This window comes from Pseudochaenichthys georgianus, chromosome 6, assembly GCF_902827115.2.
Source record: "Pseudochaenichthys georgianus chromosome 6, fPseGeo1.2, whole genome shotgun sequence".
NCBI lineage: Eukaryota > Metazoa > Chordata > Actinopteri > Perciformes > Channichthyidae > Pseudochaenichthys > Pseudochaenichthys georgianus.
In genome coordinates this window covers 11,463,166-11,475,363 of record NC_047508.1, presented here as the reverse complement: position 1 = coordinate 11,475,363, position 12,198 = coordinate 11,463,166, and the positions used below count along the sequence as shown (strand labels likewise).

Sequence of the window (12,198 nt, the reverse complement as noted above, 5' to 3'; positions counted from 1 at the left end):
AAAGGAAACATGGTGGAGGGATAAATACGGATGAACAGTAAATAGAGAGATTCTGTCAAATGTCCGCATGTTGAGGTATGAGTAGAAGAATCGAGAGCAGGGTCCCGTTTGAGTTTGGAATATGTACTCCAGTACTAGCTTGCGCTCACAGTCCACTTACTGTGGTGTGAGGTCCTTGCACACAATCATTGTGTAGACAGACAGTCAAGTTGACATGGAGACAGGATAACGAGACGTACCTGTAGCTCTGTCTGAAAGAAGAACTTCTGCGGACAATGGGAACAGTCGTAGATCTTGTCTTCCTGGCCGTGGACGGCAAAGATGTGCTGCTGGAGCTTGTTGGCCTGCACAAACACTGAGGATGGAACACATACAGCAAATGTTACACAATGCTTATTAGACAATACACATATGATCAACTAAAAACTTTTTAGACCAGAGATCTCAGGCCCATTGTTGTCTGTTGCTTGGGCCAAAACATGTTACACGGATGTGCTATTACTTTAGGGCACCCCGTAAATTAGCAATGAGTTCAAATTCAATGCGCTTTTTCCACTGGATTTGGAAGATTGCAGAAATTAAGCACTTTGTCAAATGCACAATTATGATTCTTGTTCAGCAGGATACTCTCCACATCTTTACAGCACGCAGGTTATTCATTAACTACACTATTGTAGCATGGCTACGTGTCACCACCGCTAAGCTAAAGGCGGGTAATGTTTGCCATGACGACGTTAAGTAGCCTCATTTAGACCCTTGGTAGCATCCGCTGTTTTTAATGACACAAGCTTCGGACATTCATAATGTTTTTATGTTGTAGAACGAAACGTGAAAATCTACTTGGCATGTGTTAACTACAGATGTAGGGCATCTAACCATAACACCACTGAGGTAAGGGAACCAGAAGTGGTCCAATGCTAATCCATTTGCGGGTGTTAAGACTCGTTCTTACACCACTCCATTAGTATGGGGCCAAACTCAAACTGAGTTGGGATCATATTGTTCTCCGTCTTTGGAGAAAACTGATCCTGGGTCTGTTCGTGGAAGATAATTGAAGGTGTTGGCAAAGGATTGAGACATCAAGGTGTGTATTATGAATCACAACTGATTGCAGGTAACCTCAACCATGTGTAGATGCACATTGTACAACTGGACTTCACAGTGAACAGTTCCTGATTAATACTAGATACTCTACTATATAGTGTACTTATATATATAAAACGAACCAGATAGCAACTGAGTTTCAGTACAAATAACCCCCAGCAAACACCGGGGCTGACTGGAAACAAGGGAGAGCGAGAGAAAGAAACAGAGAAAACAGGAAGAGCTATCCTCCGCAGACCTTGAGATATTTATCAATAAATTATCTCTTCTTTTTTTTACTTCCGCTCCAGTGTTGTCTCGTACACTTTATTCTTTCTCTTTCTTTCTCTCCCCTTTGTTTCAGTACACTTTTGGTTTTCACTGTGTGTGTATGTGTTCAATTATTAAGCCTCCCCATAGGAGTGGTGCCCATCTTACTAATTCATAAGCCACCAAGGAATAGAGTTAAAGTTTAAAGTGTTGCTGTGTACCTGGGGGGTGGAGGGCACACAAGACAAACTCAACAACTGAGGGAGGGAAAGAGAGGGATGCAGTGACAGAAAGTGCGTATAGGGATAGAGAGTCAAGAGATGGAAGGTGTGCAGATCTGGCTAAATACACCGAACTTTAAACGCCACAGGCCTATTTTGGTCATCCGGCATTTAGTTTGGGTCCTCAGGAGGATTTCAGTGGCACAAAGTCCTTCATGTGTGGCATGTTTGGAGGTAATATTGCATGAACCTTTGCACACGCAGAGCTTTGCCTTTAGAAGCGGCACCCTGCTGTTCTATTCCTTCCACAGTTAGAAATGTTAAAAACAGTGAATGTGCTTGTAATGTGCTCGTACCCAAAACCCCTTGCTCTATGTATCACGGTGCAGGTTACCCAGAGAGCCATTCACTGAGCCACAACGTGCACTGGAGCAGATTCCTGTGGAGATCTAAGTGCAAACCAAATGTAACCCCACCTGGCATCTTTATCAGAATAAGTGACAGGACGGGACCAGCTTGGTGCCAATGGCATTTGTATTGGTGAAAGTCTGCTTTATTAGGAACATACAATACTGCAGTGCATGGCTAAAAACACTTTTGCCCATTGACATTCATATGTGATTCGAACAGATGACATACTACAGTGCCATCTAAACGAGATTCATTTAGTTTGATAACTGGCTAGTAGGGCTGTGCAATTTAATCGATCCTGCGATATATATCGATATTTAGTTTTCCGAGAAGGTATCGATATTTCAGCCGCGGGTATCGATACATTAGGTCTGATAACTGTGTTCGTTATACTCGCGTCCAGGAGAGACTAATTGAGTCTCTGAGAATGTTCAAATGTATACTTTAATTAATAAAAAGCGCGGTAATGTTACAAGCAGAAGATGGTTCAGTCCGAAAAACAGCTGTGTTCTGGCTCTCGTGAGTGAAGGGAAGAGAGCGAGCTCCACCTTTCCAGCTGTTAAATATCCTCTGCTGAATCCTCCCTGTGGGCGGGTCGGCGCTGCTGGGGATCGGCCCTCCACGTCTCCAATGTTCGTTGTTGCGCATTACAGAGGATTCAGACATTGCACATTAAATATATAACTAAACACGCCTTTTCTCCTCCTTATCTCTTTCATGACTTTTCATTTAATACATTTTAAACGTTGTAATCAATACTCCAAAGATACCTCACGGCTGGTATCATTTCCGGTAGTTCCGAATGTTGTCTCATGCTACCCACGTCTGTAAACAAACGTATTCAAATAAACTGTACCTTCATTTAATATTCAGCAATAATAATATCTCGACGTCTATAGTTGTAGTGTTGAAATCAGTAGGTTTCGGTGTGCAACACTCCGTGTCATATCGCTACTAAATGCACCTCTATAGGAAATTGTATATTAGCCACATGCTAAATGCTAACCGGAGATGAAGGATTTTCAGAATAAAAGCTCAACAACTGGTTGTGCACAACAACTTCTGGTTTTTCAGTATAAAACAGCATTTAAACTGACGGTATGTTTATGGTACTTTATGCCATCAAAACATTGATTTTAATTTCTAACAAGTCCCATTCAAATCCCCCGTGTTCCGCCACCTGCTGCACCTTTTAATTCTCCATTCTCCATTGTGATACTGCACTTTATGTACTTACGTTTCAAAGGCTTGTAAGCTACAGTTTGCACTGTTTCAATAAATGAAACACATTTTCTCACCACATCTTTTGATTAATTTTGTCCAGCATTTGCAAGCTGTAGACTCTCTGTCAGAGCCATATATTGTATAATTGATGCTTTCAGTTTTCAGTTGAATTAATTCAATCCAAGTCAATGGAACACTCACAAGATGTCACCAAAATCCCACTGTCCCTTTAAAATCTTTCAGAAAATGATATAAGTGTATCGAATTATATCGAATCGTATCGAATCGTATCGTTGGCTGAATATCGTGATATATATCGTATCGTTGGCTGAATATCGTGTATCGTATCGTGAGATTAGTGTATCGCCACAGCCCTACTGGCTAGAGTACTTTAGATTTCATTGGTCATTTAAAGTGCTGTAAAAAGGATGTCCTGAAATGCTTGATGACATTTCTCTCGATTTTCTCTTTCTGTCGCAGGATTATGAAAAACGAAAGGCCCGATTTCCATGGTTGTCAATGGAAAAGCCAAAGGAAGAACCCGTTATAGTTGCTAACAGATCCTGAACACTGTGTGGATGCAATATGCTTCACTCTTTCACTAACATTGCGGTACAGGATAAATTCCTTTAGTGAATACAAACAAATCTGTTCCAGACTTAGAAAGTGAATCTAATTGTCCTCTTTAGCTGTAAACGCACAGACACATATTGTTTACCACTCTGAGAAACATCTTTGTGGTTTCAACTGTGTTCTACGGGAATGTCAAGATCCAAGTATCGCACAAAGGCACCATTACCTTCAGTGGAGGTCTTCACTCTCCAAGAACAAATTAAATCTTGTTAAAGTTAATGATTCCTCATAGCATACTAAAACATGTGTGTATATGATTATGCAGGCTGATGGTGTGCCCCTGCTGTGTCGATGGGCATGTATAACTTGTTAATTCCCTTTTTTATGGTAGCATGTTATGCTTTTCGGACATCCGCATGTTTTCAGTGCTTCTGTCCTTGAAGGTGAATGGGGTTTTGTGTGTGTGTGTGTGTGTGTGTGTGTGTGTGTGTGTGTGTGTGTGTGTGTGTGTGTGTGTGTGTGTGTGTGTGTGTGTGTGTGTGTGTGTGTGTGTGTGTGTGTGTGTGTGTGTGTGTGTGTGTGTGTGTGTGTGTGTGTGTGTGTGTGTGTGTGTGTGTGTGTCTCTCACCTGTGAAGCAGACGGGGCACTTGAAGGTACCTCCCATGCCTTCGAAGCTGTGCTCTATCAGGTGGCAGAGCAGCTTGGCAGGTGAATCAAACATCTGGTTACACAGCTTGCATTCGTGATTGATGCCCTCCTCTGTAAAAAGGAAGACAGAAACGCATGTGTATGCTGGGTTAAGCAACATGAGTACCAGAACGTATGACATCAGTTTAATAATATCAATACAACTCTCACGACAGATGTCTGCACGTACACAAACTGTCAGACACCGACAGACTGTGGCGTATAGAATACTGACAAAAAAGCTAAAATAAGTGGTTGCATCCCGCCTCCTGCAGTCAAAAGGTCAAATAGTCCTTTGGTAAGATACTTAACCCCCAATGTGCTCACATAGGCATGTCTGCGGTATTGATGATTATGTGAACAACTACAACTACCGTACTTTTCGGACTATAAGCCGCGACTTTTTCCCCCATTTTTTTTGTACAGCTAACGGCCACTAGGGAACCTCCTACATCTATGGATTTTACAGGTAAAATTAACCACCTTTAACCCTATGGGCTCTATGACCGGTGCGCGCCCGCCACCTTTAAGCGGCGGGCTCCAGCAGGAAAAGCTGGAGGCCGGAAAAGAGTGAGACAGGTAGCGCGCCAAAGTAAAAGTGGAACCGAGCGACAGAACGAGAGCAAGACAGACGGACAATTTAGCTGCTGCGGCTTATATGCAGGTGCGCTTTATAGTCCGAAAAGTACGGTAACTAAACACGACATAAGCAATTCCACATGTTACAGAAATGAAATGACAAAGTACAAAAATACGATTTTCAGCTCCAGATCAGTTAAGTTGTCAAGTCCGACACTCCCCTATCACCCCTGCTGCATGCTCTTCTTTTATGTCTCCCTCTCCTTTATACACTGCCCCCAACTCTCCCAGTGCCATATCTGCCCCAGCTGGTAATTGCCTGTCCTCCCCACCGGGGCTGTGGATGATCTACCCTTCCTATAGACCCTCCTCCCTTCCCTCCCTCTGTCCTCGTTATCTGCCTCCCCCCCACTGGAGTCACTCATCCATCCCTCACTTCGCCCATTCCTCCCCTCAAAGTCCCCTTACCCTCTTGGTCCATCACTTGCTGATTCATTTGTGTGGGCTCAAATTCAAACCCCTCACAAATACTTCCGTCTTTTTTCAGTGTTCGGATGTCTCTTTACAAACAAGACAACACCTTCTATGAACATTGAATATAGACAAAACTAATACAATGAATTATTTAGATGTAATTGATATGACATCACAGTAATGGAGCACTTTCCTTCACTGATCAGTTTGTATGGACTGCTGAGATGGCGTATGCTAAATTAAATTCAGTTTAAAGATTATATTCAAATATGATACGGAAAAATACATGAGGTGTAAGGGAGGGTAAAGATGGTGAATACATTATAGATAATTCTGTATTATTGGAAATTATTTGTTGTATCCCTTTTTTCTTCTGTACTGTATTGCTCTTATCTCTCTTATAACATCTTATTGTTTAGCTAATTCACCCATTGAAGTGTATGCAATTTGCCAAATAATTGAAATAGAAGTAATTGTATGCCGTGATCGTAAGAAAATTGGACACACAAGATTCATTTAATGTAGAGTACTAATTTTGATTGACTTCAACAATATCCTGCAATCATAATATTCTTTAAAAATAGGCATTCATTCATTATAAATTCACTTTTGTTCTCACTTGGGATTAAACCAATATGTATGTGTATCTGTGTCTATTGTAAGAAGGTGTGTGACATCACAGCACCCATGGTGAAAGGCCAGATGAAAGGTGGGTGTCACACACACACACACACACACACACACACACACACACACACACACACACACACACACACACACACACACACACACACACACACACACACACACACACACACACACACACACACACACACACACACACACACACACACCAGGTTTCCTGCCCACTGTTCTTATCACCCTTGTACCATACAGGACCAATACACACACACACACACACACACACACACACACACACACACACACACACACACACACACACACACACACACACACACACACACACACACACACACACACACACACACACACACACACACACACACACACACACACACACACACACACACACACACACACACACACACACACAGCGGAACTTCAGCTGCAGCGCTGCAGGAGATCGCAGGGTTAATAATGTCTTCAATCATACATCCATGACACCCATACTGACTAATACACACACACACAAAGATTCCAATCTCTCTTTGCCTCAAAGGCTGACACAAGGGTGCCCTAATCCCACCTCAATAGCTATGGGGGATTGTGTGCGCGTGTGTGTGTGTGTGTGTGTGTGTGTGTGTGTGTGTGTGTGTGTGTGTGTGTGTGTGTGTGTGTGTGTGTGTGTGGTGCTACATGGGCTTGTATGGATGAGATGGTATGCTCCTCGTTCCTGATCCCCAAACTTCCCTCTGTCCACACACACACACACACACACACACACACACACACACACACACACACACACACACACACACACACACACACACACACACACACCTCAAAGAGTGCTAGGTTGTGTGGGGCGCCAGTGTGTCCGAGGCATACTGAGACAGATAGAGGTTCATTATCATTTACTAGGAGATTGAAACAGCAGGAGAGAGTCCCATGGAGTGAGACACACAGAGAGGACGAGGGAAGGCGAGAGAAAGAGAGTGGGAGGAGGGTACAGCACTACCAGTTTAATCAATTGTCTCATATTTTAATTATCACAACATTATTCTAAGTATTAGGGAAGGCGCACTTTTATTTCACAATTCTTCAGAAGAGAACATTAGTGTTTCAACTGAAGGTGCAAAATATGCTAATACATACAGAGTACAGTGTGTGTGCGTGTGGAAGGCACCCTAAAAGCCCTCAGTTGCCCCTCGCACTGTCCCACGCCACCAGGCTCAGAGAATGTGGTGAAACATCAGCCATGATTTCTCACAGGGACATCACCACTGGTCAGATGAATACCGTATGTGACAGAGTTCTCTGGTTGCACTTAAGAAAAAACAATTCCCTATTTGATCACCTACATAATTTAAGAGGCCTTATTATGCTCTATTGGGTTTCCCCTTTCCTGTCGTGTGTGATGCAGATTGTCGTGCATGTAAGTGATCTGCAAAGGCTAAAATCCCAAAATTCCCTCCAGAGGGTGTTTATCTCGCACACCCCCACCCCCCCCCTGCTTGAAATGCCTCCATTGGACTCCTTTGTTTACTTCTGTAACATAGTGACATCACTATGTTACAAAACATAAAATAGTTGCTGCAGCACAGGCAGTATGAGAAAATAAATGCCTTTTAGAACAAGAAAGCATGGAGACGTGTCACAGTAGAGACACGACATACAATTATGAAACCTGGAAATGAGCAAAATAGGGCCGCTTTAATAGAACATGTTGTTATGATTGGCTTGAACACAATTCCAGCAAAGTTCATTATTACACTAACCTATCCGGGTTTTTAATTCAGGGGAATGGACTGATCGACCAATCAGAGGGCGAGTGGTTCGATCAGACCATGTGTCACTGTACGAAATACAACATGTATTCCAGAGACATTTCTACTCTGTATGCAAGTCATATTGAATAGAAGCGTAAATAACATTCAACGTACTGCTTTGCTCATACATGTCTCATAACGTCAATAATAAAACCATTTTAAGGGGAATTTAAAATAATACACAGCTACAACTATGATCACATTCCTTGTTGGGCTTGATAAACATCGAGCCTTGAAAATAAAGAAGAAGAAAAAGCTCAAGGATGACAATTTCCTATAGCACAATGTGACATTTGAAGAGAACTTAAAAAAACTAAGGAATTCCTGACATTCGACGAGTTATAATCAGACAGTGTTTCTCTAAGAATGAACATTATTTGCTGTTGATCATTGAATCAATTTCAGCAACAAAACACAACAAAAGTGCTCCTGCTGAGCATTGGTTCAAATAGTGTTCTTCCCTGGTGAATTCAAAGGAGTCATCAGCCTCACAAGAGACACAACAGAAGCCAATGCATGGGCAATAAATGTATGGGCAAGTGTAACAACAAAAGGGCTACAGATGAAAAAAGACAAACCTACTGTAAGAGGGAAAGAGAAGGAGAGAGGGAGGGAGAGCGAGAGAGAGAGAGCGAGAGCGAGAGAGAGAGAATTGAAGGGAAAACAGTGAGGTGCAGAGAGATAATTGGGCTGTCCAGAACAAGGGCATGGGGAGAGGCCTCCAACGCCTGTGTGTGTGTGTGTGTGTGTGTGTGTGTGTGTGTGTGTGTGTGTGTGTGTGTGTGTGTGTGTGTGTGTGTGTGTGTGTGTGTGTGTGTGTGTGTGTGTGTGTGTGTGTGTGTGTGTGTGTGTGTGTGTGTGTGTGTGTGTGTGTGTGTGTGTGTGTGTGTGTGTGTGTGTGTGTGTGTGTGTGTGTGTCATGAAAGAGTTCTCTTTTCTGACAAATACATTGTTTTGATCAGTGTGTGTGTGGGGACCGCAGTCTCTGTATGCTGTCCCCCTCTGAGACCCATACAGTGTGTGTGTGTCATAGTGAGATGACAGAGTCGTAGAGCATCCTGCCGTTACGCTTTGTCTCACAGAGTGCATTTGATCCACCCCCCCCCCCCACACACACACACACACACAACCCTGGGAGGCCTGTGCTGGGACAGAGAACACAGGAGAGAGAGGGATGAGAGGAGAGGGAGAGGCAGGGTGAAGGTTAGGACTCAGAGTTTGTTAACACACGTTTAATGCACACCAAGGCAAGTGGGGATTCATTTAGATTGTTATGGGGGAATGCTTTAAATTGAATATGTCGAATAATTTGGATAAAGAAAACTATTTCTAGACAATAGGCATATTAGGTTTACACGTCTGATTCAAAATCATGTTCCAGCGGTGCTGACGAATACCTTATTGCACAGCGGGCTATACTTGACTTGTTGCTATGCCAACCCTTGCAAGCAAGATCATACCATGGTAAGAGCTGGTGAATCAGAACAAGGCATACATTAACTCAACAAGTGCTTGTTTTGGGGTTTTTCAGCAATAACTTATTTGGCAAGTTACAGTCAAAATAGATGCGTTTTGAGTTTGCGACGGAAGATAAGCAGACCTTCTGCTGTCCTGATGTCAACGGGAGCTCATTCCACCATAGGAGGCAGTGTAGCACACAGGAGTGATGTGGAGGGGTACCTGGGTCCCACTCGCAGTGAGGGGCGAGCAAGTGGATTGGCTGACGCAGCGCGTCGTGCACGTGCTGGAGTATATGGTTTAACCAAGGCCTGGATGCAGCTCTGAATCTGTGGCCCGTTGCTGTCCCCTTCCTCTTCCCATGTCCAGTCTACCATACAGTATGTACTGTCCATGAAGCCACATCTTTAAACACCATTAAAACAACATGTGCTGGCCCGACTCTAAAGCTATGTCTCCCTCTAAACTGAGAACCAGACGAACACACACAGGTCATTGGTGGGTGGCTGCGGTTCATCTGTAGAATTACTGATGACTTTTCACATCAGAGAGAAAGAGAGGAGATGTTGGAGGAGAAAAATGAAAACAGAAACAATGTGAGGAGGTAATGCTACGGCACAAGGGAGGGAGGGGTTAAACACAAAGACAAGTCCATGCAGCAGTCAGGCTCACCCTAACAATTCCACTGTCACACACACAGCGTATACTCGCCCTCAGTCTCTCTCTCTCGCTCTGCTAATTGACCAGAGGAGAGGGACCAGGTGGCCTCATCCCTGTCACACCAATACACACACACTCAGGAGCACACACACCCCCACCCACCCACCCACCCACGCACACGCACACACCCCCACCCACCCACGCACACGCACGCACACACACACACACCTCATCATCATGGACCCTGCAACATGCAGCAGGACATAAATGAGCTCCTTGGTTTATATTGGGGGAAGGATTCCCGAGGCGTATGCGCACACACACACACACACATCTCTTAACCCTTTTTTGTCTTGGCTGGGGCATACTCCTTTGGGTGCCTGGCCCCCACAAGCCCCAACCTTTCACCCTCCCTTCCTCTGAGTGTGTGTGTGTGTGTGTGTGTGTGTGTGTGTGTGTGTGTGTGTGTGTGTGTGTGTGTGTGTGTGTGTGTGTGTGTGTGTGTGTGTGTGTGTGTGTGTGTGTGTGTGTGTGTGTGTGTGTGTGTGTGTGTGTGTGTGTGTGTGTGTGTGTGTGTGTGTGTGTGTGTGTGTGTGTGTGTGTGCGCTGCTGGGGGTCCCTCGGGGGTCTACCCCTCATTACTGCCCTACCCTGCTACTGTCAACCCCCTCCATCCCCAAACTATGTGAGACCGTGTGTGTGAGAGAGAGTGTGTGTGTGTTTGGTCCCCTGTGACGTAGGGGCCGTAAACCGAGCCAGGCGATTGATGGAGAGGACAGTACGGGAGAGGTAGCAGGAGGAAGAGATGGAGGAAGGAAGGAGGGCCGTGGAGAGAGGGATGATGGGATGGATGGACGGACGGACGGACTGAGGGTGAGCATCGGAGGGAGAAAGAAAGGAGTGCAGCAAAGAAGAGAGCAGTGGACGGAAGGAGGAGGAGTAAGCACCTCTCTGGGGGGCTCGCTCAAGGTGTGTTTCCATGGCAACCAGGGGTGGTGGGGGGGCTCATGCAGGGGGGGGGAGCAAGCTTGACCCATTGGTAGTGTGGGGGCTGGAGAATACACACACACACACACAACCTGCTGCAGTGCTGGAGGGGTCCCAAGAGTGCCCCCACCTTTACACACACACACACACACACACACACACACACACACACACACACACACACACACACACACACACACCACACACACACACACACACACACACACACACACACACACACACACACACACACACACACACACACACACACACACACACACACACACACACACACACACACAGAAAGAATGCTGCAGTGCTGAGGTCCCGTGAGTACCCAACACCCACACACATTCTCCCTCCCTCCTCTCATCTTCCTGTTCCCTCTCTGCTTCCATCACTCTCTGTGAGGTAATTGTTAATATTTTCATTTGTGTACTCCGACTGTACCGTGTGTGTTTCGACACTAAGCTGAATGAAGATGGGGGGCAGGGTGATGCCACTTTAACAAGAGTTATCACTTGTGATGCTCTCCACTCAAACAACCTGCTTTTGACCCATTCATCCACGCCTAATGTCGGAGGATAATCTAGTCTGCAGCTGTAAATGTTTCTGGGTCTCGAGAAAACTAAATGCAAAATGGATGCAAAACAGTTCCCGTTTCCCTGTAGTGTGTGTGTATCATTCTGTAGGGTTCATTGCCTCAATGGAAAGTATGACAACATATTTTTGCTAACACGTTTTTTTTGCAAAGCTGCACAACATCATTGCACCTGTCATTCTTCAGACAGTCAGATAATAAGAACATGAAATGTGGAATAAGCTTTTATATATAAACATATATATGTATTATTGATTTGGGCAGACTAGATTGACTGAAGGTTGAAAAGAATCTGATGACAAAAACTCCTCAAACTATTTAATTTGAAACTCCCACTTTCCACATTCTCTTTAATAAATATGTTCAGAGGAAACTCTTGCATCCACACACCAATGCAGACACACACACACACACACACACACACACACACACACACACACACACACACACACACACACACACACACACACACACACACACACAGACTATTGGCAGACA

The 12,198-nt window shown here is 44.5% G+C and overlaps 1 protein-coding gene across 5 annotated transcripts in view; it reads right to left on the bottom strand.

The window, feature by feature from the left end:
- The window catches only part of znf423 (zinc finger protein 423), a 155,218-nt gene that overhangs the window by 14,753 nt on the left and 128,267 nt on the right, over positions 1 to 12,198 (bottom strand). For all 5 annotated transcript variants that reach the window (XM_071203458.1, XM_034085109.2, XM_071203456.1 and 2 more), the window contains exons 19-20: positions 4,411 to 4,542; positions 240 to 355 (exon numbers count right to left, since the gene is read on the bottom strand). In XM_071203458.1, coding sequence (XP_071059559.1) covers positions 240 to 355; positions 4,411 to 4,542 — 248 coding nt within the window. The remainder of the gene's footprint in view (positions 1 to 239; positions 356 to 4,410; positions 4,543 to 12,198) is intronic.